The sequence below is a fragment of the Megascapheus bottae genome, chromosome 20, assembly GCF_031878675.1.
Source record: "Megascapheus bottae isolate mThoBot1 chromosome 20, mThoBot2.hap1, whole genome shotgun sequence".
Classification (NCBI taxonomy): Eukaryota; Metazoa; Chordata; class Mammalia; order Rodentia; family Geomyidae; genus Megascapheus; species Megascapheus bottae.
The window spans coordinates 42,321,261-42,346,283 of record NC_143528.1 but is presented as its reverse complement, the minus strand read 5'-3'; the positions used below and the strand labels follow the sequence as shown (position 1 = coordinate 42,346,283).

At 47.0% G+C, this 25,023-nt stretch overlaps 1 protein-coding gene across 1 annotated transcript in view; it reads right to left on the bottom strand.

Annotated features, from left to right (window-relative positions):
- Positions 1–25,023, bottom strand: part of Csmd1 (CUB and Sushi multiple domains 1) — a 705,832-nt gene that overhangs the window by 383,716 nt on the left and 297,093 nt on the right. Inside the window, exons 4-5 of the mRNA XM_090353740.1 lie at positions 13,827–14,021; positions 2,321–2,528 (exon numbers count right to left, since the gene is read on the bottom strand). Of these exons, the coding sequence (XP_090209866.1) occupies positions 2,321–2,528; positions 13,827–14,021 (403 nt within the window). The remainder of the gene's footprint in view (positions 1–2,320; positions 2,529–13,826; positions 14,022–25,023) is intronic.

The following is a 25,023-nucleotide window of genomic DNA, read 5'->3' as shown; positions in this document are numbered from 1 at the left end:
TCTTGCTTTGCTCCTCCCCACAGTGGAGAAAGTCTTAGGAGACAACAGTAATACTAACAACTCCATAGATCTTTTATGCCCAGCAAACTGGGCCGTAGGATCCACATGGGAACACGGACAGGAGTGCCACCCTGGCTAAGTTACTAACAGCTTTCAGAGGAAGCAGGCCAGGCCCGTGGGCAGCAGAGTGGACTTGTTCCGGAGGGAACGGCATCTAAGCTTGAGGGCACTGTGAGCCCCGCCGTTGCCCTGTCCTTTGGGGGAATGTCCAGAGCTGGGAAAAGTCTTCCCATCAGAGGCCCCACTGAAGGCGCAGCAGGGCCCCGAGGCCAGGCCTGCTGACTTCTGTCCATGACAGGCAGCCCCAGAGCTGCTCTCGCCCCAGGCCACGCTGCGCCCTTTGCACATGGCACACAGACTCAGCTCCCAGCTGACCGAGAGCTTTCCTTTCAGACTTTTTGGGATCTACCCCTAAATTCAGTTACCGCTATGTGATTAAGACCAGGTTAAAGGCAGAGATGAAGGAGACTGCACAGAGGATAGAGAGATGAAGAGAGGGATGCGGTGTACTAGGTAAAGCCATGTTTTCTGCCTTCTTAGCCCATCTTTGGTGACGGTGCATGGAAGGCCCTGGTGTGTGTGTGTGTGTGTGTGTGTGTGTGTGTGTGTGTGTGTGTGTGTGTGTGAATGAGCCTTTCTCATCTCTTCTCAGCCTTCTCTCATCTCTATTGGCATCTCACCTAGATTTTCTAATTTTATTTCAGACATTGATGTTGACATCCACATTCTAATCATGTTCTTTCTCTTCCTTATATAAACTTTGACCAAAACAATCACCAGAACTGATTGATATGAACAAAGCTGATCTGAAGTTTTCCACCTCTCTCCCAAGTACCCCAGGTGAAAGAAGACCTGGACTGAGCACCATTGTGGAATTCCTACAAATGGTAGCCTGTGACATAACATACAATTTTCTGAGACTGGTGCACCATATCTTTTCTACTTCAATTGCTTTCTGAAAAAGGAAATCATGTAGTGTTAAAGTTCGAGAGTGTTGGGTCACCGGATTCTCTGGAAATGACAGGCAGAAAACAGTCACTCATGAGAAGCTGAAAGAATTAATTTACAAAGGTAAATTTTAAAGACAGCCTCTCCTTTTTTTTTTTTGTGGGTCATGGAACTTGAACTTGGCCTGGGTGCTGTCCCTGAGCTCTTCAGCTCAAGGTTACTGCCCTACCCTTGAGCCAAGCCCCACTTTCCTTTTCTAGTTGTTAACTGGAGATAAGAGTCTCAGGTCCTTTTTTGCCTGGGCTGGCTTTGAACCTTGATCCTCAGATTTCAACCTCCTGGGTAGCCAGGATTACAGGCGTGAGCCACCATGCCTGGCTGAGATCGCCTCTCCTTTTACAGACACGCTTGCCCCCGGGTGTAGTGTTATTCCTGGTGGAAGCCATGGTGGCAGCCTCAGATCCTCCGGTTGGCATTTATTTTCATTAAGTCTCATCTTCAACAGTGGGCAATAAATCACAATTCCAACAACTGCTTGAGTATTTAAAGTTAAAACTCTGTAAAACAGGACATGCCCTGTCTGAGGGGATTGCTCAAGTTGAAGAAAATGTTCCAAGATGAGAAGGAGGTAAAGTCTTAGCTTTATTTCCTCTCTCTAATTCTAATACTATTTCACCTAAGGACAAAAACATGAAAGGAAAGAGCGTGTCCTTGAGTATGAGTGTCGTACTTGGTGTTTTGTAGGGGTGAAAAGGTACATTTCAATTCAAGGGAACAGTAATTGGCTTCAAATGAACAGTGATCTTTTCAGAAGGTTTCACACTGGACATTTTTAATGTTCTAACCGCTGTGCTGAACTAAAGCTTTGAACCTGTGGAAACGTTTGTCCTTGCTCTTTCTCCGTCCCCTCTGCCTCAGCTACCCGGGCAGGCTTCCCTGCCGTCCATTATTCATGTTCCCAAGCTGGCTGGCAGCTCCCGCGCTGTGGCAGGTTTTAAGTCACCAAACTGTCAAATAACCAAAGGGGAAGAGTCCGACGGGGCAAGGCCTGGATGTCTTCTGTCCCTCTCCTGCCGCCCCACGAGGCGCACAGGCAGCCGGGGCACGGGGTGCGCGGCAGGACCAGGACGGCCTGGGGTGGGGCGCGGTGGGGGAGAGCACGCAGTGGTGACTCAGAGGAGGGGAACGGGTCACCTCTCTGACCGTGCAGAGGTCACAAGAGGAGGGGAACGGGGGCGCTTGTGCCAAGCAGAGAACGGCCAGTGTGGGCCCCGGCCAGGCCCGGCCTGGGCGGGAGGCGCGCAGGACTCACCAGATGGACGGCGCCTCGGTGCCGCTGATCTCCAGGAAGTCGTAGCCCTCCTCCAGCTGGAAGTCAGTGAAGACCAGCGCGATGGTGTCCCCCGGCTCGGCCAGCACCGTCCAGGTGCAGTCGGCGTTGTTGTCGTACTCGGAGGGGAAGTGGGGGCTGGAGATGGGGCTTCCCGTGCCGCGCAGCGTGCCGCCACAGGCGCCTTCCGCTGCGGGAGAGGGGAGAGGGGACAAGGGTCAGCCAGGCCCAGAGGACAGAGGGGACGAGGGTCAGCCCGCGAGGACAGAGGGGGACGAGGGTCAGCCCAGCCTGCGCCCCTGCCCTGCTGCCCGGACTTCCAGGCTATCTTGTCACATGCTACAGGGGAGCAGGGAAATGCATTGGCTGGTGCAGCGTTCCACATCGTCTAAGCATTCTACAGATCAGCACAGCATGCCCAACGCCCTGCCAGGTTCGTGGGGGGGGGGGGAGTCATGGATGGATGGTGGATTCCTGTAAGTGTCTGCGATGGCAGCCTACCAGCCGAGCAGGGCTGGAGGTTGCCACGCCTCCACGGATGTGTATTTATGGTGAGACCCCACAGCAGCAATAACGAGCCTGCGTGACCCGCACAGCACCTCCTTTGGGTGTCAGCGGATGGAAGAAAGCAAAAGTACTCCACGATGCTCACCAAGGTGAACAATTAAATTCCAGAGCACCTTCTCTAGTTCAGAGGGTGTGTGTGTGGTGACACCCCGGGGTACCCCTGATAGAAATCTTATTTGTTAAGATATTTTATTTTCTAAAATATATCCACATAACAGTTAAGGAAAGGACATATACAACAATATATATGTGTGTGTGTGGTATATATGTGTATACATACATATACACACACATCCATCTATACACACTGTGTGGGTGTGTGGGTGTGTGCATGTGTGTGCGTGTGTGTGCGCGCGCGCGCGTGTGTGTGTGTGTGTGTGTGTGTGTGTGTGTGTGTGTGTGTATGAACAAGTTCCTTCCATGCAGCCCAGACTGTTATCTGGCTTTGAACGCTTAGCACTCTGACGATAGGTAAGTCCTACTATTCAGCACTCAGTTCCAGAGCCAATATTTCTGATAAACAAATTTAAAAAGTAAGTTTATTTCAAAACAATGTAATAAACAGTTTTCAAACACATTTCAAAACATTCTCTACCTCAAAATGTATTTATCGACCTCAAAACTTATTGTTTAACTGTAAATTTGTGAATTGGGAAACAGTGTGAAAGTCTGATTTGGTGAATTTATCTCTCGTTTGATTTTAGAGGTACGATGGTACGTTTTCCACAATGTCACTAAATGATGAAATTTTTACTGAGTGGAATGGAAACTTTTCTTAATATCTTACTAAAGAGTAATGGGAACCACTTCCCCATAATGATAGAAATATGGAATGATAAAAATGCATTGCTTACGAAAATGTGTCATAATAATGGAATACAAATTTTTAAATCTATAGTGTCTTACAAATATATTTTATATAAAACAGGATAACAGTGTAGGATCTATGACTACATTAATAAAATGAGACGCAGTATGTAATTGCCAACACACAAAATGAAAGCTAGTACTGGGTCAGCCAGAGAAGTTAAATGATACTTATATTATGTAACTTTTCCTTTCTGATCCACATACACTGATAAGAATGTCACAAGATTCTATTTCTATTCAATAAGGCATTGAACGAGATTTGAACCCTTTCTTTGCTAATTATCTTGGGTGTGACCACGATTCGTATTCTATATATTATCTAGAAAGCTCGGCAGGATTACTGTTCATTTTTCAGTTTAGTCAGCATTGCTGGTCCCCCTGAGAAGCAGGTCTGGTCTTGAGTGAATTGAAATGGCAATATTGTAACCGTTACTCTCGCTCATTTCCTGCGGTTCAGGATTCACAGCTCCTCCCAGCATGTCTCCACTGTGGACAGATCCCTGCTTACCTGGTTTCTGTCTCTACTGGGGCACATGAACCACTTGATGACTGAATTATTGTAAACAGTAAACTGGAAACAAGCTACCTCCAAGTTTGCAATTCAAAGTCCATTTCTACAACAGGGCTGAGACAAGCACAGGGATGCAGAGTGCATGCATTTCTATATTTCAACTAACTTTATTCTTCTCAACTTTCAGATATATTTCCCGTGTGAGTATAAACTGTGCTAGGAATCTAACTTACAAATACAGTTCAAGATATAGAGCAGAACATTATTTAGAAGACTGTTGGTATCTGTGGTAGAAATCGAAAGCATTGGAGCAATGCAGAACAGCTGGATCAGGAGCTGAGTTATGGCACAGCTGCGCTGGCTGCAGCCTCTGTGCTAGATGAGCAGCTCCGATGTCACCGGGGAAGTCCCTAGGTCCCCTGTTCACGTTGGTGAGGTGCCGGGCACACAATCGGGAGCACAGTCCCACAACTATTCCTTAAAACCCCAGGCAGACATAGCTGGGATGGAAATGAGGAATGCGCGCCGTGCAGTGCAGTGTGCATCGAGTCCGCGCTGCTGAGGGACCACACAGCACCCCACCCGGGCCTTGAGACCCCCTCGACAGCCCCCGTGAGCACACTGACGTCACATGGGCTCGGGTGCGCCACGCTTGTGTCTCTTTCGGGCAGCTCTTGCTTTGTCTTTATTGCGGTTTGGATCCCTATAACATGAACATGGTTGAACAGTATTTGCCAAATGCTTCTCACCGGACAGGTTATCCACTCACCATGCAAAAGCACCTGCTGTCATTATCAGGCACAGCGCAGCCACTGCACCAGAGCTATTCAAATCTTATGGAGCAGGTTGTCTTAAACGTTAGTGTTTACAGCTTCAGGTAACCGTCCCATTCCCTATTCCCTGGGCTCACCCCACACCGAGTGGTCTAAACTGGGCTATTCACCCAGCTTCCATTCTTTCAAGGGTGGTGAAAACTCAGAGGCATGAGCTCCCCCACCATCTTTATGTCCACGGCAGTCCTATCCTTCCTGCCTTTCCGTTCTGTCTCTGCCAGCAGGCATCCTCTCCTGGGTCACTTTTACCCCCACCTCTCATTCTCTCATGAGTGTCCGAGTCTTCTTGTGGATCCCCTAATCTCTTCCTTTCCATCCTGCTGGCATACTTTAACTGGCTCCCCTGAAATCCAGCAGCTCTTCTTAGCGAAAATCCCCACATTTGCTCATGTTCTTCTGGAGGGGACAGATGGATGCGTTCCGCAGATGCTGGAACTTGGAGGTCCTTGGAAGGAGGCTCCTGCTTCTGGCCTGGCCCGGGCACAAAGCACTGGGAGGCTCTGAGCAGAAATGGCTGCTCCAGATCACGTCCTCTCCTGTCAGCAGAATCTACACACACCTTCTAGTTACCGAGAGCGTTTGCACGTTTCCTCATCCACCTGGACTATTTCAACTTCCACCATAGTTTCTAACTCTCATCCCCTCGAGTTCTGCCTTCGTCGTTGCTGCTAAGTCAGCCAGGCATTCTTGGACAGCTGGGCCTCTCAGCCACCCCCGCTATCTGTCACTACACAGCCTCCATGGGATAGTCACCCTCATTGCCATCATCACAATTCAGGTCCTTGTCCCCCCCAGAGCTCGTTTTCTCTCAGGAGCTCTCCTGAGAATCAAATTTGCAGAGCAACACATGGATGTGGTGATCACACTTCATGCAGGTTCCTTCGCCGTGGTGAGTCTGTGGCCCACAGCCACTCCGCGTCTGACCTTGAGACACCTCCTGAATTTCCTCCCCTCAGCCCTCACTGCCCTGCCCTGCCCCTCCACCTCGGCTCTCCACCCCAGCATCTCCATCCTTCCCTGCACAGCACACCACTGGGCATTCCCAAGAGAACACAAAAGACTCTTCCAGTCCATGGTGACAGCTCACCCTGTGCTCCAGGGCAGGTGAAAATTACCAGGGAAGAACTAAAAGCACATATGTGCTAACAAGTTGACTTTAATTGTCCCAACAGACAATCTGACTTCTGAGATGTCACGGGTACCAATACTCTATGACTGTCTTGGAAAACAAAAGGAAATTCAAACAACATGTAGTACAATACTAATGCCACTGAACCAGAGGAGAATGAAGAGAATGCTAGTGTAAAATCTTACTTTGATGTTGACAAAATTAATACGGCCCAGGAAATTTGTTCTGTAATTTGGAAAAGCACAGTACCACTTCTTGGAAATGGACAGAAGAAACAAAAGCAATGCTATATGTACAGAAATGTGTACTGTAGCCTTGTGTGCCCAATAATACTGGAAGCACTAACATACATTCTGTTATGCAGAGAGGTAACTAAGAATTAGTAACTATTGAGGATCTGACTACACCCCTAGAGTTGAAATGTTTGCTCTGGGAGGCTAACTCAAAAGGAGAACGTGAAGGGAAGTGTTCTGAGGCTGAAGTTTACCTTCCTTCCATGGCAGCAATTGCAACCCGAATACAAAGGAGGGGAACAGAACACTGAGTAAAATCACCCAGTCTTCATCAGCCCCTTTTGTGAGACTTAAAATCCTATCAGTCAAATTTAACAGATTGGGAAGCAGAGCTTAGAAGAAAATAGCTTGTCACAAATGTGCCAGCTAGCAACTGCCAAAGTTAGCATTGAATGGCAAAGCCCTCGCCGATGAACCTTTTAGACGACTAGCTGTCACGCGAGAGGCTCCCGCTGAGACACCGGCAGTCTGTCTCACAGCTCTACACCTCATATTGTACTGGGTACAGAACACTAATGGAGGAATACCATAAAGTTATTCACAACACGGAAGATAATTGGCAGAGATGCTTATGATTATGTTCTAAGCTCATTAAGAGCTTGTAATTAATGAGATAGCATAAACAGCACACTTAGAAGAAAGCCAGTGCCATCGCGAAGAAGCAAAATGTGGAGATGAGGTACAGTTTAATATTCATATTTTTTCTATTGTTTCTTTTCCAGTGTTGGCTACATGCACCTTGCAGTGCATTGCACAGTGTGCAAGAAAAGAACGTAAAATTAAATTGTCAAAAACCACTCCAACTTAATTTAAACCCCGGCTTTCTGGATGGAGAGTGCCTTCGACAGTCTCCTTCAGGATTGCTCCATTCTGACATGACCGGTCCCCTCACGGTGTGGCGTCTGCAGCGGGACTGAAACAGCCGGACTGTACAGTAGGATGGGATTCTTAGCATATACCTCAGCTTGGCTGCCAGGCCTGCTGCGACCTTGCAGGGCCATCTTCCCCCTCTTTTCCTCCTTTTTACCATGAGCTGCAGAATGCCTGCAATTAGAAGCCTCATCTGGCATTTTCTAGAGCCTTGGCCAGAGGTAGATTGTCATTTGCATTCACCTTGTACAAGGTTTATCCAATAAAGGCACCCTCAGACCCGAGTGCCTTCAAAGAAGCCTGAGCATGCAGTATTTAGAAGGTTGATTAAAAGATGGTCTGGTGTTGCTTCGAGCTCTTTGTTTAGTGGCAGTGTCCCACTATCTCTTACTCTCCAAGAACACAGAATTTTATCCTAAAATGGATATTATCATCCAACTCTTATAAAAAATCAAAACAGCTGTCCTATCCTGTATTCCCTGAAACCATCACACCACAGTGACAATACGTTTTGACACACTTAGGTGAATATTTATCCTAAATGAATGTGTACAGTTAAACAGAACATAGGATTGAAACTTTACTGAATAAGCAGACATTGTTTCTGACAAGACACTGTTCTTGTTCTGTGGCTTGCAGATCACATTTCTATTTGGAATCAAACCAAACAGACATAAAACAACATTTCCTCCTGTAAATCTTTCCCACACAAGGTGGAAATGGAGTCACAAAAGAAAGTGAAAAGCAGGTTTTGACACCTTCCTCATCTGTGGCTATAGACCTGACCTCTCAAGACTTGGACTTGTCACTGGTCAACTCTTCAGTGCTGGTTTTCACGCTGAAAGTAGAACAGGCCAGGGTAAAGCAGGACAAAGGCATCACGGCTCACCTGTCACAGAGCTGCCGTGTGGTGGTGACACCGGCCTGTATTCCTAGATGCAGCCTCACCTCCATATTAGACACAGCCAGCCATCACCACCCTCTGTTCCTCCTGAGCCTTAGGAGGGCCTTGTATTTATTTCTCAGGCAGAAAAGGTTTATGTAATCCAGGGTCCAGCACTCCCCTCATATTTCTGAGTGTATGCCCTTTAAACATATTTCTTTTTCTCACAAATGGGAAAGGGAGGGAAACCTCACCACACAGGTATTTTTCATAAACTCTTACCCGAATGTGAGAAGGGAAATTATCTCTTCACCTTAGTGTCCAAGGGAGGACAACTACACCTACAGATTTGGGGACTGAACAGTCTCCAGACACAGTGTCCAGGGGAAAATAGCCCCCAAAAAGATCAACTCTGCACCTACAGATTCCAGAGTACAGCAAATCTCCACCGGCAGTAAGTGACCTTGGAAATGTCCTGGCTCCTGGCTATGTCTCCCTCCATGGTTTGGGAGAGTCAGCAGGAAGGAATAAGCATGTAAAATACGACAGTTATTATTCCTGAAAGCCAAGGAAGACAAGGCCCACGGAATCTGAGACACCTGAAGACAGGATGCCTCTCCACTGCCAGGACGCTCTCTGCTCCTGTGCCTGTGCCACTGCAAGGCCTCCAGTTCAACACTGTGTGCCATGCACAGATGTCACGAGTACCAGGCATGCAGACACCTGCACAGCCCTCCCTTACTCTGTTAGGATAAATAGTCGCATAGGAAAGAAAATTCGCCTTTCCTCTTTAAGCGTACTTGCTAAGCCTCTGCTTTGTCTTGTGCTTGTGCTTTTGGACAATTTTCTCTCCTTAACTCAGCTTCATCACGGCTCACATTGCAAAGAATGTCGATAAGGTGCAGAATCTGGACAAGCTACTAACATTAAGACTTTGTTGTTTACATGAATTTCCTTTCAGTTTGCCATTTGATTCCAGGCACTTACAAACCCCAAAGTTGTTTCCCGGAGTAGAATGTGCAGTATTATAGCAACAGTATTTAATAGCTGACACAGTTAGCATTTCACTGTGTCAGGCTCATTGCAAAGACATTAAACCTGACTTATTCAAATCATCTTTAGAATAGTACTAGAAAGAAATGTCTCACAGATCACATGGAGACCAAAGAGCTTAAAATAAATAAAGCAAATACATTTGCAGAAGATCCGGGATGCAGCTAACAGAGCTGGGATGAGGCCCACCTAGCCTCTGGGGTCTGGGACACAGGGCTCTGCTGTCACCCGTGAGTTTCTGGCCCTCATTGTAACTTAAGGACTTGGAAAAACACTCCTTTCATTCCGTCCTTGTGCCGACAGGCAGAATGCTTCCTTTCTTTCTATTGAGGACCATCAGATAGAGATGGTTCCTGGGCCCAGAGCCTTCACATCTTTCCTAGTACTCACTCACTAGATACTGATGTCATATCTTCCCCAACCTAGGCAGAGTCTCAGATGAGATTTGGCTTAAGGATAAAATTTGGTTTAATCAAGACCTATCTAAGTCTTGGCTTTTCCCTAAACTAGTTTTGCAATAAGCTTCTGTTTCAGAAAGTTTTTAGCAATTGCTGAGCAGATAAGAAAAGTTCCAGTGAGAGTAACACATTTTATCATTTCAGATTCATTTTCCTATCAGTCCTTATACGTCTACCTGATGCCATGACATGAAAAGGTATTTTCTAAAACACCATGTGTCTACGAACATTAAAACAGAAGACAAATGGAAGCGTCCATGTTTGTCTAAATCTGAACTGTGTTGTCCACTGGTCACCAGCGTATAAAGCTCCTGACACATGAAATATGAATAGCGTCCAGTGAGTGCTCAGATAACTTTAAGATAGACACCTGAGTTTCAAACCAATTTGAGAGACACAAACTACTTCATCAACAGTTTATGTGGACTGTAGCAACTGTTTGGATGTGCCAGCTTAATTGATTCATTATTAAAATGGATGTTTTTCCAAGAAAGGAAATGCAGGGACAGTAGTGGAGGGTCATGTGGTGAAGTAGAGTAAAGCCACAGGTGGGAGCAGGGCAGAGCCCTGTGAACAAGGGGCTCACACTGGACGACCACGGCATGGTGTTCTGCCCAGGGCATGGGCACTCGTGGAGGAGGCGGGCAGGGGCACAAACAGGGGCATAGGGTCCCACGTCACCCGTGTGTGAAGATGGAACAATGAAGAGTATTAACGTGTTTGGGGAGGAGGGAAGAGAGAGACAGAGCTGGTGACCAGACGGTCAGGGTGCATGGAGTTCACAGGTAGACGTGTCAGAATGAAGCCCCCGTGCAGAGAGCCGGAGTTAAACACGTGGGGAGTGCCACGGTAGATATCCAGCCTTGCGTCCAGCTCACGGCGCTGGCTTGCTTTGGTGGCCAGGGGACAGTGCCAACACAGGCGAGGGCTGGCTCGGGTCAGCGTGTGCCGAGCAACCATGTGTAATTCGGGGAGGTCCATCGCTCTCCATGGGGTGGGAGAGGCCACCTGTATTTCCAAGAGGGAATACCTGAGCATGTGATTTCTACGTGGATCTCTATGGCACCAACATTCTCATGTGTTTCAGCTCTCAGATAAAAATAAGGAGGGATATTAAATAGTGAAGACCATACAACTCAGCGAAAGGAAATGTCTCCGCCAATGAGGCGAAACTGTGGCGCATGGCGTCTCACCGGGTTGTGGCAGATGGTGTGCGTGTTACAGGCCTGTGTGTGTACAGGGAACAAAAGCCCTCTGTTGGGCCCAGCCAGGTCCACAGCCGCAGCGTGCACCCCTGGATGGAACAGGCCGGCAACTCCAACCTTTGCAGCCGGGCACAGCGTCTGAACCATTGACTGAGAACAAGCGCATGTCGGCAGTGCTCCCCTTGACTGTGACACGAGCAGAGAACGAGATCGCGCTTGAGCCGTTGGCTCTACTTACAAAACAGGCAAAAACGGAGACAAAGACCTCGTGTGAACTCTCCTCAAGTGGAGGCTCCACGTGGAAGGATGGCAATCCAAGCGCACACATGGCGCAGACACCCGCACCCCAGGATCCAGCCTGTGCTCCTGGCCGCATCTCACGGTGACCTTTGAGCTGAAAGGTCACGGGCTCATGTCGCAGCTGACTTTCCACGGCAGTCATGCCGCCACAGTCGTCGAGCTGGCACACAGGGCAGCGTTTGTGACAATGGCTTCCTGGACCGTGGCCATTGAGGGTGCCAGGCTGTGAGTGGGGGGCCTCCTCTCTATCTATGAGAGCTGCAGGACGGACTTTGGAAGGACAATTTGTCAGTTGTGGGTGGTGGTTCCGGCCTTGTTAGAGCCAGGTCCTCTCATCCGTCTGGAACGACCAGTTCATGTTCCCAAAGGGCAGCATCCCAGGGCAGCCACGGGGGGGGGTGACCCCGTCTCCCACCATGCTATGCATGGAACGTGTGTTCTACAGGAGAATCAGGCGACTCCATGCACGGCTACACTGTTCCCTTGCTGTTCAGGCGAGGCCTGCTGCTGTGCTCAACGTCTCTGAGGGCTCTTGCTAATGACATTTGTGAAGGAACCCTCAAGCAGTTCCTGGAATGAAATAACCAGAACTTTTGGGAAGCAAGATGTATTTTCATTTTACTTTGAGAAATCAACTCACCCTACATAGCCAAAATTCACTTATGTTTCTTCTGGATATGCCACATCTGCACATTTATAAGAACTCCATCATCAAATTTTTTTCTTTGTGATCTAGTTATCCCAATCAATATGAAGCTATTGTGTCTTCCAAAAATGTCTTATTTAATGCCCTTTAAGTCCTTACTAGGCTAAGTACTGAAAATGCAACCTTTAATATATATTTATTAATATGCAGGTCGGAGGTATTTATAACCACAAAAGCATCTTGACATCATTGGGATTTAGTAAAAACTGGTTTTAGGATAGGAAAGATGTGAGAGTTATGTGAATGCTGACTGTATAAGATATATAATCTATTTTATAAGGTGTATAATTCTGCAATCATAGACTAGACTCTTCCATTTAAAAAAAACATTGGGGGAAATGTGAGCCTAATAATGGTTAGTAGTACAGTTATATAGATAACACTTTTCATGTAGAAGGAAATAAAGATACAGTGACTCAGAATTCTAATGTTAGAAAGTTACAACTGAGTTAAATGCACAAACAACAGAAAACAGCTACAAAGTAGAAAGCTGAACTTCCCCTTAAGGCAAGAAAAGGAGTGTGGTGGGAGTTGGCATGGAGACAAATGAAATATAGTGTCAAAAAAGAAAGAACGTCCCTGGAGATGTAAGGGATGCAGGGAGAGCAGAGACAGAAGAAGTCTGGCTCTCCATACTGAGAGGGGAGTGGAGCCAGGGCCACGGGTGGGGAGCTGAGAGGACGCCTGGTGGGGGGAATCGGGGGGGGGGGGGCGTCGGTGGACTAATTGTGGGACTGTGTGGAAGAGCTGGGGTTGGAGCCTAGTTCTGGATTTTGAGGACTGGAATCCCTTCTACAGGGGAGGCAGAGACCAGTTTGAAGTCCAGGGAGGCAAAGGTCCTATTGCCAAAACAAAACCAAGGCAAATGCATTAGAGGCCAGGACTCTGGGGAAACTGAGCCACCTTGCAAAACCTGCCTTGGGTTCAACACCCAGTACCACAGACAAGCCAATCTACCAGGCACCAATAAGGAAACAGACCAATGTCAGACTTCCCTTTAAGAAATATTCCATCAAATAATATCTCCAACAAGAAGTGAGAATAAATTCTCATGCTTACAAAGTTATTTTGGAATTCATTGAAAGCTCCACCAGTACCATCTATACTTTTGTTTATGGACAAATTTAAGTTTGGATCTATGCTCCCTTAAAGATCCCAATAGAAAATACTTTCACCAGAAAGGCTCGCAATTGCAAGGATTCAGGAAAGGTAACTGGTCTTGCAAGGAATCCCAGCAATGGGCAGGAGGAATCCCAGCAATGGGCAGGAGGAATCCCAGCAATGAGCAGGAGGAATAACGTCTTCGTTTATGTTTCTGGATTTGGGAGCGTGGAGAAGGTGGACAGAGCACATGGGAGAGCGAGTCGGGCATCCACAGCTTCTCAGTTTGATGAGGTCAGGATGAGAACGGAGGCCCCAGTGAGGCTCCTGGGCAGAGGTGAGGGACAGCCCAGCACAGTGACCAAAGGAGGCCTTGGCGGTCGCTTACATCAAGCTAGCCAAGCGAGTGGAGCAGGATAAGGCGGCAGAGTGGCCAGCCCGCGACTCCCCCATTGAAGAGGAAACCATGCCTGTCAGCTCCCCTGCATGGGGCACAGGCCTCACTCCCTGGGCGCACAGTAGGGTCACCCTTGGACACCCACTAAGATCACCCCTATACACACACAGGGGCCACTTCCTGAGCACCCAACAGGACCAGCTCCTGGGCACATAGTAGGGCCCCTTTCTGGGCACACACTTAGGTCACACACTCACACACAAGCCTTCCCCCTGGGCACACAGTAGGGCCACACACGCCGGGGAACCGCACCTCTGCAGAAGGGAACCGGGAAGTCCCAGGAGGCGCCGTTGCCCGGGCTGACGCTGCAGGTCAGGACTCCGTGGCCCTCCAGGACGTAGCCGGGCAGGCAGCTGTAGCGGATCTTGTCTGCAATGTTGAACCTCGACCCGTGCAGGACGCCCTTCAGGATCTCCCCGGGGTTGCCGCACGTGTGGCTGGGCAAAACTGTGGAGGAAAAGACACACATGAAGTGAAACATGTCTACTGAGTTCCACTTGCAGGGCACACGAGACGCTGCATTGGAGCTATGAACACATTTTAAATTGTGCCTAACATATAAACAGCAAATGCCTTCAAGGCTTGGAGTGCCTGAGCGGCAACCATTTTACAAAACACACAGAAGATGTATTTTCTTAAAGGAGAAGGCTCTATATTTTTACACTGGTGAGAATCCACAGCTCGCATATGAAGTTGCCACATCCTCGAGTAAAATAAAGCTATCTGGAGAAAAAACAGCATTAGAGATACAGTAGGAATAAATGTTCATGACATGTTTACTCTCATGCTTTCAGGACAAGAATAGCTCCAGGTTCACACAGCTAATTTAATCAGTGTTACCAGGATAAAAATCTACACTGAAGAATAAACCAAAAATCGTATCCATAAATCCATCAGCTTCAAAAGAAAACAATTTTTTACATTCTTTTCACCCAGGCCTAGCACCTACACACTGAGAGCTTATAGCTCACAATTGGATTTTAACTGTTTGTGTCAAAAACACAAGTTCTCTGGTAATCTGCACTTTAAACATAAGGCCTGTTCTTTCCTGACCTTCTTCTAGTATGCCTTCATAAGACTATCTAGTCTGGGTATGGTGGTAAATGTCTGTAAACCCAGCAACTCAAGAAATAGGAGCATCACTCCTCAGGGCCAGCGTGGACAAGAATTAGTGGGAATCTATTCCTACCAAAAGCCCAGAGCCAGGAACGAGGGGATCAGAGTCCGAACTATTCAGAAGGTTGTGGTTCAAAGGAAGCCTGGCAGAAAAATACACGGGGCTATCTCAAATTAGAACACGTATTTTCCATTCACAAATGGATATTCATGGTCGGTCTGTCTATCTGCTTATAGAGTCGCACATGCGCACACACACACACACTCACACACACAGACACACTCTCAGTCCCAATATACCTAAAGTAGGTGGAGCGCATGCATGTTCCTACAACAGACACCACCTGCCACGTGTTCTGCGTTCTCATGGAGAAGAACGCTTTCCGGGCAGAGCCCGGGCCCTGGGGGTTCTGGACCGGCCAGGCCCCACCAGGAGGAGGGGCAGCTGTGGGCATTACTTCAAAGGCTCCTCTCTATTCTGGACTACAAATTGCCTTCCCCTTCACATCATGATACTTAAGGACAACAAAATCCACCTCAGCACCTCCAACATCAAGTCCCCGTGGGGTCCGGACCCCTGTGAAAGGAGGCAACAGGAGAATCACATTTAGCTGTCTTGCTGGAAATGTTTGAGGCATGTTTATTTCACAGTGAAGGTGTGAAGATTGAATGAGGTATCACAGTCTCCAAATAGCTTTTCTTTCTGACCCCATTATAAGTTTGATTTGCAAGGAGCTGTTAGCACTTCTACAACTCTCGAGTTGCCCAAGACTGGGGAGACTTCTTTCTTATCTTCTCCCAGGCAGAGTGTGGAGTGGTGACGAGCTCTCAGCGGGTGCTTCAGAAATCTTCATTGGCCCAGTACAATGGTAAATATAATGATTCATGTCATACAGATAATATATCCTCTGGTGTTCATTGTGTCAGATCCCCAAATTTCATAAGCTTGATGCAAATAGAAAAATGCCAGACTTTTTCAAAACCAATCTTCCGATGAAACATCATATAGGAAACAATGAGTCAGTTGATAGTAACTTTAAATAACTTTATTCTCACGTTGGGAAAAAGATGTATGTAGGTAGTAGAGCAAAACAGATTTTTTTAGGGGAAAAAGTTAAGATATAACTTGATAACATTATAAAGTTATAAATGCATGATTTAGGGATTAAACATTTTAATTCCAATCAAGTTTTATCTTTCTAATCATTTAAAATTTTAGCATAAGTCTGAAGACATTCCAAGTTTGAGCCCTTATCTCAAGAGTATCAAAGACTGGGCAGTATCCCAGTGTGAGAAAACCTTGCTTAGCTCATACAAGGCCTGGGGCTCTGCCTTCAGCACTGCAGAAGAAATTGATTTCATTCAAATTTGGGATTGTGAAAGTATGAAAAACAGACAAGGCATCAGACTTATACAAACATTTAAGACTCAGATAAAGAGATGAGGAAAACTGACTTAAAATCAAGCAAATCCCTTTTAACTTGTCCTTTAGCCAATTCCACTTTGAAGAATCAATTCCTTTCCTTTTTTACACCAGTTTTCTTAAAGACCACGAATGTCCCTTGTGTCTACACTAGCGTAAGTTCACACATTAAGCATTTAGAAAACACTTACTGAATTCACTTGAACTTGACTTTTAATTCTCTTTAATTCTCCCTTGAGCAATACACCCTATTTCCCACAGATGATTCGGGGAAGAAATTCCTTTCCGGGAGAATTCTGCACTGTGGAACCAAGCCTGGAGCAGCCGGGCTCCACCCTTCTCCATGGCGACTTCCCAGGACTCCAGCAAGCGTGGTGCACCAGGCCACACCAGGAAAGGCCGGCTGTCACTGAGTGCTGCAGGTGGATGTCCCTCCTGCAACAAGCATGGGCTGGCAAAGGCGAAGGGTCGCACCTCAGTGCCTCACCGGGGATCACATCAGACCTTCAGGGCAGCCACTGACATCACTGGAAGTCACCTCAAAGCCCGCGCCAGAGGAGGGGGACATCACTCCAGGGCAATGCCAGGCAGATTCCGCCATCATTCCTGACAGAAGGCCAGGGAAGGGCGTTCTGAGTGGACTGCCGCGACTGGGGAGATTTCACTCGGCTCGCTCCTTGTTCTGAGTCCCCGAGGCTTTCCCCAGATGGCTGCTTTTATGTTTCTCGTGACTTTTGGGTGGCCCCTTCAGTTGGTCACCTCACCACTATCCCCGCGGAGGAAGCCCCAGGGCAGGCTTGACGGCCGAGGTGGAGATGAGAAACAGGGACCAGGTACAGTCAGATGGCACTGAGATTCCAGCCACCTCCCTGTCCTCACCCCTGGAGCCCCATCGGCTCCACCGCTCACTCCAGACGGTTCTAGGCTGGTGTCTGAAGACACATGGGTGTCCCCAAAGGGAAACTGTTGGAATCACTGCACACAGAGTTAAACACGATCCCCCTTTAGACCCTGTGGAAACAGGTTTGGTGACTACTAGGGCCTCAACTGGGGCTGAGGCTAAATCTGCCCCGACCCCGGACCTCCTGCCCACTAGATTCCCCGCTCGGCTGGCCAGTCCCTGACCCAGGGACTGTAACCCTGCTCCAATCTCTGTAGCTCTCCTCAACAGCAGCTGAGCCATGGACATGCTTGGAGGAACCAAGAATGGCAAGTTCTCAGCACATCATAGTACCCTAACTGGAGGGCTGGGGACTGGTATCCTGTGGGGCATTGGAGCCATCTCAGAGAGCTGGCAGTCAAGAGAAAGTGACAAAGGGACAGCAAAATGTCCTTACTTCCTCAGGTCCGCAGTAGCTAACTGGTTTCCAGAAGCCTACATGACCGGAGGATGTTGTCTGCTGGAGGTCTCCTGGCCCTAGACTCCGTCCACTACTCCTTCAACTGAGTGAATTCTGAGTCCTCCTGTGTCAAACATTTTCCCAGTCACTGGCCAGCGTGCTGCCTGCCCTGTTGGGCTCTTGGGAGCGTTGGCTTCAGCCCCATTTCCTCCCCCTCCCTCTGGAGGAAGTTGGATGTGCAGCCATCTTGTCAGAAGAGTTCAGGCCACATCTGAAGACTTCACACAGGGCGGAGAATCTGTCCCCACCTACTGAGGACTGAGTCCAAGAAAAGGGAGCTCTGGCTGACCCCAGGCACACACCAGAGGTATCTGCCATTTGTACCAATTCTGGATTTTTTTTCCATATATTTTTACTGTAATTAATAGAAGGATTACATTATATTCACCAGATAGAAGTGCATTACTTCACACACATTGATACCCTTTCTCATGTCTTGGTCCCCATTTCCCTTCCCCATCCCCACCCCTCATCTTGTTTTCCCCCCTTCCTTATCCAACTTCAAATAACCAAATATGCATATATACAATATATCAGATAACAAAGTGAAATATTGTACAATATGAGATAACCAAGGGACAGCAAAAGAGATGAGATAACATAGTACATTAAGGACAACAATCACTCATTATATGGCTTTTGTTTCTATATCCTGGAGATCCTTTCATTTAGCATCCTACTATATGGTCTTATGTATCTAGGTTTTGCTCTATTGTAAATCTCTGCTAGGAGAGCCCAAGGTTTCTACTGATTATGACAAATGAGGGAAACCATGGATCCTATGTTCCTTTGAGTCTGGCTTACTTCACTTATTATGATTTTTTTCTAAGTCTTTCCATTTCCTTACAAATGGGGCGATGTTGTTCTTTCTGGCAGCAGCATAGAATTCCAAAGTTCTGCAGTCTTCAAGAGACACATCTTGCCCCCAAAACCCAAACATTTTTTGAAAGTGAAAGGCTGGAATAAAGTTTACCCAGCTAATGGCCCCCATAAACAGGCTGGAGTTGCCATCCTCATATCAGGTAAAATAGACTTCAAACTAAAATTAGTGAGAAAAGACAAAGAAGGTTACTACATACTAATAAAGGGATCTTTCCTCCAGGAGGACATAACCATCCTAAATATCTACTCACCTAATCCCGGAGCTCCGAACTTCATCAAGCGAACTTTACTTTCACTAAAACCACACATAGATTGAAACACAGTGATTGTTGGTGACTTTAACTCACCACTCTCCCCCATGGGCAGATCAACCAGGCAAAATCGCAACAGAGAATCCTCAGAATTGAACAACTTTTTAGACCAACTAGATCAATTTTTGATTTTTAAGAACATGTCCTGGAGCTCAAAAGTACTATCTAATACTCCAAGATTAAATCCAGTAACCCTCTGGGAGCCGGTTTGCAGAGCTAAGGACGCCCTACTCCAGGAGCAGGGAAGGGCGTCTGGCTTTCTACTGAGGTGCACTTAGGGGATCACAGCTGCACTGCGGAAAGGAGGAGCACTGGGGAAAGGAGGAGCAAGGGCCTGGGACCCCAGTAGGAGCGTGAGGATGAGCTTTGCAGGAATACCACCATCTCTGGATGTCTCCTGCAGGAGCCCAAGCCCAGGGAAGTTTCCAGGAGTCCAGAATGAAATCACGTAAAGGCCGGCCAGCCAGGCCTCTCGGTGTGGACATGGTCCAGAAGGCAGGTCCAATCCCACAGCATAATTTAGTTAAATGAGATGACAAGTGGAAAAGGCTTCAGCAGAATTGACAGCTCTCTATGAATATAAAGTGAATGTACTATTATTGTTACTCTGTATCTCCGTGACCTAGCACAAAATGCAATTCTGAATGAGCAGAGAAAAGTGATTCAAACAACAATCTTATTGCACGGGAGCCGCTCTAAATGTCCTCAGAAACACCGTGTGCACAGCGACAGGCGGGTCAGAGGAACCTGAGCAATCCAGTAATACAGCCAGCGCTTCCTGTGTCTTCTGTCCTGACAAAAGCCAATCTATTAAAAAAAAAAAATCTTGACATAGAGGGCAAGTAGTGCTCAGAGCAAAACGCAGGCACTGCCATGTGAGGCCGGGACATGGGAGGCTGGAGGGTAGGGACACAGATGTCACTCTGCCCACACATGGTCAGAATTGCTGGGATTGCCCATCTGACATTGGTGAGAATTGGCACTGCTGGGCAGAGTGAAAACCCCACAGACCGCCAGCCGATATCACACAGAGGACGCAGCCTGGCTGCTGGCCGCCGACTCCGCCATCCGACCCCCCATGTGCCTAGAGGGCCCCACATGGGAGCTCGGGTTTTGGCACATACTTCTCCAAACCCACCATCACAACCCAAAGACGAAACCGCTCCTCACCTCGCATGGCTGTCCTCTGCCCTTCTAGCCCGGGCCTATCCTGTTCTGTCTCCTGTCCATCGACATCTACTTCACACGTTTAGGGTGGTATCAGGCTCAGCTCCAGTTCCCTGCTTCGTGCAGTAGGAGGAAGCCCTGAGTTTTCTTTAAATTTCTTCTTTGGGTGTAGTGACGTTAGGAGATTTAGGTTACAGAGGGAATAATTAAGGTAGAAGCCTCATTTTCAACAAAAGAGTTAATGGCTTTTGCCATTAGGCTGGGTGACTTGTTATGGAGTAATCCTGAAGCGAGTTGCTTTCACTAGGGCAATGGACAGTCTGAAGAAGGTGCAGAGTTGCCCGCAGCATGCCATTCTCCATCCTGACGCAGTCAGAGGCCTGTGAGCACCTCAAGTGCCACTCCCGTCTGCTTCCTCCCGTCTTTCTATTTTCTTTACATCCATCCCTGCCTACTCTTTATTTTCTCCATTGTTGGTTTACTTAATTACTTTTTTGTGAGAACTCTGCACCCCCACCACAAGTGTGTTGGAGGCAGAAAGGTTCATTTGACATTTCTGTTTCCTTCCTTCCTTCCTTCCTTCCCTCCCTCCCTCCCTCCCTCCCTCCCTCCCTCCCTCCCTCCCTCCCTCCCTCCCTTCCCTCCCTCCCTCCCTCCCTCCCTCCCTCCCTCCCTCCCTCCCTTCCTTCCTTCCTTCCTTCCTTCCTTCCTTCCTTCCTTTCTTCCTTCTTTCCTTCCTTCCTTCCTTCCTTCCTTCCTTTCTTCCTTCCTTCCCTTCCCTTCCCTTCCCTCTCTCCCTCCTTTCCTCCCTTCCTCTCTCTTTTGTTCATTCATTCTTTCTGTCTGTCTTGAACATCGTAGCTGCCGTTATCACTCATGGAGCAGCCCTCTACCCACTGAGCCTCACCTGCAATCCCTTGCCTGTCCTTGAAGCTCAGGGTGGACCGTGGAGAGCTGGGAGGACAGCAGGGAGGGAGGTGCCCCTGGTGCGGCTTTCCTCGTGGCTGCAGCCTTCACTGCGGCCTGACCTCTCTAGTATTACTTTCCACGTGAGCTGATGCTGCATGCAGCCTCCCCGGGCTGGCTGCCCTCTCACAAAGCTACCGTGTGAAAGAAACACAACCAACTCGGTTCTTGCGCTGATACAATTAGTATCAAACATTTAGGACATTTCAAGCTTCCAAGAAACTCAGCCCTCTTTGTGCTATGCTCTGTGTTTTGGTCTTCTGGTTGGTTGTGGGACTTGAACTCTGGACCTGGGCTCAGAGGCCCTTGAGCTCTTCAGCTCAAGTCTACCGCCCTACCCCTGGAGCCACAGCACCACTACCAGTTTTTTGGCAGTTAATGGGAGATAAGATTCTCGTGGACTTTCGTGCCCAAGCTGGCTTTGAAGCTCAATCCTCAGACCTCCCGAGTAGCAAGGCTTACAGCCCTGAGCTACTGGCATCCCATTATCCTATAATGTTTTGAACGTGTATGCAACTTCTTTTCCTGCCAGACTATAGAATTGGAGTATGGAATGAGGATAACCCAGCACAGTGTCTTTCAGGACGTCTGAGTAAATGTTAATTTGCCAGGGAGCAGAGCTAATTAAATGCTGAGAAGTTCTGCAGTGCATGGCTTTGTGAGGATTTACCAGGAGGCGGTCACCCACTGGGATGGTGGAAATAGAAGAGGCTCCAGCTCTGTCTTGTCATCTACTGCAGGCACTGTTTGCAAAGGCGGAGTTTGAAATTCTCCTGGGGCTCAGAATGAATTCCTATTGAATTGTGGCCTCAGCTCTGGGATTAGTCCTTGAAATCCACACAGGAAGCAAGAAAGGCTTCCCCTCAACTGCTTTTCACAGCACTTCAGGGAGTTTAATCCATGTGTACATCAGTGTAAGCATGTCCTTTACACACAGATAAGATCCTGGATCCCCAAATGTGGGTGAACGCTAGTGAGATCCTCCTGTACTGAGTTAATTGTGTGTTAGATCTTAACAGAAATATCATTAATTTTTTAAAGTTTGAAAAATTAGTTTCTAAAATATATTCAACTAAAGGGTAACATATGCAATTTACTAATTTAGGGGACAATTTCTTCTGGAAAATAGAATAACTTGTCACAAATGAGTGAGACAATTTTCAGGTTTTTGTACATTCACTAGAGAGATGGGATTTCTTTTTCCAAAAATTTTTGTATGTTAAATTTTTCTTCATTATTATTATGCATTTTACAACTTTATCTATTAATTGCTCCTGCACATAGCTTAATTTTAAGTAATAAATGTGACAAAATGTGACCACCTTTGTGAAGGGAAAATGTCAATAAATCATATGAACGATTTACCTTTCCCCTGAATACATACCAGAATATGTTCATCATATTTTGTAACTTCAAGACTTCCAATGAATAAAAATGTGAGTGCGTACTACACTGTTGGTGGGAGTGCAAACTCGTTCAACCACTATGGAAAGCAGTATGGCAGTCCCTCAAAAGGCTAAACATAGAGCTCCCCTATGACCCAGCAATTCCACTACTTGGCATTTACCCAAACATCCAGAAACTAGGGCATACTAAATCCACTAGCACAACGATGTTCATTGCAGCACTATTCACCATAGCAAAGATATGGAACCAACCTAGATGTCCCTCAGTTGATGAGTGGATCAACAAGTTGTGGTATTTGTACACAATGGAATTCTATGCTGCTGTCAGAAAGAATGACATTGCCCCATTTGTTAGGAAATGGAAAGACTTAGAAAAAATCATATTAAGTGAAGTGAGCCAGACTCAAAGGAACTTAGGCTCAATGGTTTCCCTCATTTGTCATAATCAGTAGAAACCTTGGGCTCTCATAGCAGAGATTTGCAATAGAGCAAAAAAACCTTGATATATAAGGCCATATAGTATGATGCTAAATGAAAGGACCTCCAGGATAATGAAACAAAAGCTATATAATGAGTGATTGTTGTTCTTAAGGTACTATGTTATCTCTCATCTCTTTTGCTGTCCCTTGGTTATCTCATATTGTTACAGTATCTCACCTTGTTATCTGATATATTGGATATATTTGTATTTAGTTATTTGAAATTGGATAGGGAAGGGGGGAAACCAAGATGGGGGGGTGGGGGGAGGGTAATGGGGACCAAGACATGTGAAAAGGTATCAATATATGTGAATTAATGCACCTTCTATCTGGCAAATATCATGTAACCCTTTTATTAATTACAATAAAAATATTTTAAAAATAAAAATTAAAAAAAAATGTGAGTGCGTCCAAGTAACAAAGACAAAACTATTTAATATAGTTATAAGTCCATGGCAATCATAATCGAGCTTTTAAAACCCCATCATGTATTAATTGAAGATGAAAGTTTCATAATTTGTAATCGGTTGGCTTGGGTGTCTAGTGTCAAAATCAGTAAGAATCTTCAGCAAGGAACACTCAGAGATGATTGTGTATCAAACAGTTGATTGTGGATTGTGGATTGTGCATCAACTACTTGACTATTCGGTATCAAATACTTCATGCAGGAAAAAAGAGGTAGCACGCTACTGTCCCAGGGGGGCTCGATGTGGTGACATTTATCTCTTGGATAAGTTACTTTTTCTTTTTTACTTTTTCTGTTATTCATTTTCTCTTATTGTCAAGTTGAAATATAGAGGAGTTATAGTAACGTAATTCTTGGATAAATTATGAACAAGATAACTAAATGAAAATATAAAAATAAAACTAACATGTCTGGAATTTTCCCCTGCTTAAAGGTTCTGCCACATGGAATTCTGGGTTTCCTTTTGTGAAAATTCAACAGTGCTATTCTTTCTATTGGTGAGTTTCTCAAAGCCCTTGATATTAATTACTTGAAAGCAAGTTTGGTTTCAGAAACATCAGGTGTTTGAGAAGGAGTGAAGAAGGTTCTGGTAGCAAATAAAGAAGGAAATCTAGGAAAGAGTCGATTCCAGCCTTAGAATTGTTCTGGGGTATTCGACATGCCAAGCAGAACTGTGTGTGGGGATGGGGAAGGGATCTAGGTGGTTTCCTGGGTGGGTGGCCGCAGCCTGGGCCCCTGGTGTCACAGTCGTCCGTGACAGTCACACATAGGCCTGGCCCACATAACCAGCCACAGTCTAGACCTCCGTCCTGCACAGCTCGGCTCACTCTCTCCTGTGAACCTCCACAGCTGTCCCAGCAAAACACGGCATCCTCTGGAGGCCTGAACTCTGGTGACAGAGTCCTAACAACCGAGCATGCGCTTTGTTAGAGAGCAAGGCACTGACTGACCGGCAGGCAGAACCACAGCAGCCTTGATCCTTTGTGGTCATGCTTTCTTTTGCTCAGTGAAACTAAACCTAATGGCTTCCTACATCCAATGAGGACCTAAATATTCTAAAACAAGTCCAGTTTTAATGGAACGATCTAAATTGACACAGGAGTTCATGGCTGCTCAATGACAATAGAGTTATGTGATAAGTAGGATTACAGGATATTGGTGAGTTAGGTCCTGGTGCTCATGTATGTACCCAGGGTACTCCGGAGGCTGAGCTTTGAGGACTGTGGGGAGAAGAAAAGCCCAGGTGACTCCCCTTCCATTAACTGGCATAAATCCAAAGAGGAGGCGTGGCGGTAGCGGGAGGGCATCCGGGCCATGTGCAATCAAGACAAGCAGGCAGTCATTCCTGCTTCACACCCCACAACAGACAAAGAAAACAGTCTTTGTGGGAATTCCGGTGGAACCCAAGGGAATGCTTTGTGTCAGGCTGTCTATTTTGATGGTGTCTGTCTGCACTGTCAGTTTGGGGATTTGATGAGGCACAGCTACTGAAGGTGACACGAGGTTTTGCCTCTGTCTAGTTGGCCCAGCCTCTCTTTCCTAAGTGGCTCCTTGCATGGAGTGGAGGGAGGCGGAGGGGGAGCGCGGGCTCCGCACACAGCTGGGGCGCCCTCGGTTTGTGCCCCCTGAGGAATGAGGTGGCAGCGCTTCCTCCCTGCCCAGGCCCGGCCAGCTCACATTCACGAATCAATCCACCACGCTGACAGACAACACACTGGGTGTGACTACATTCCTCTCCCTGAAGCCTGCGAGATTCACAGTGTGCAGCAGCGCTCCTCCCTTTTTAAAAGGCAGTTATCTCAGAAAGAAAACACGCTCACTTGGGAGCCATTA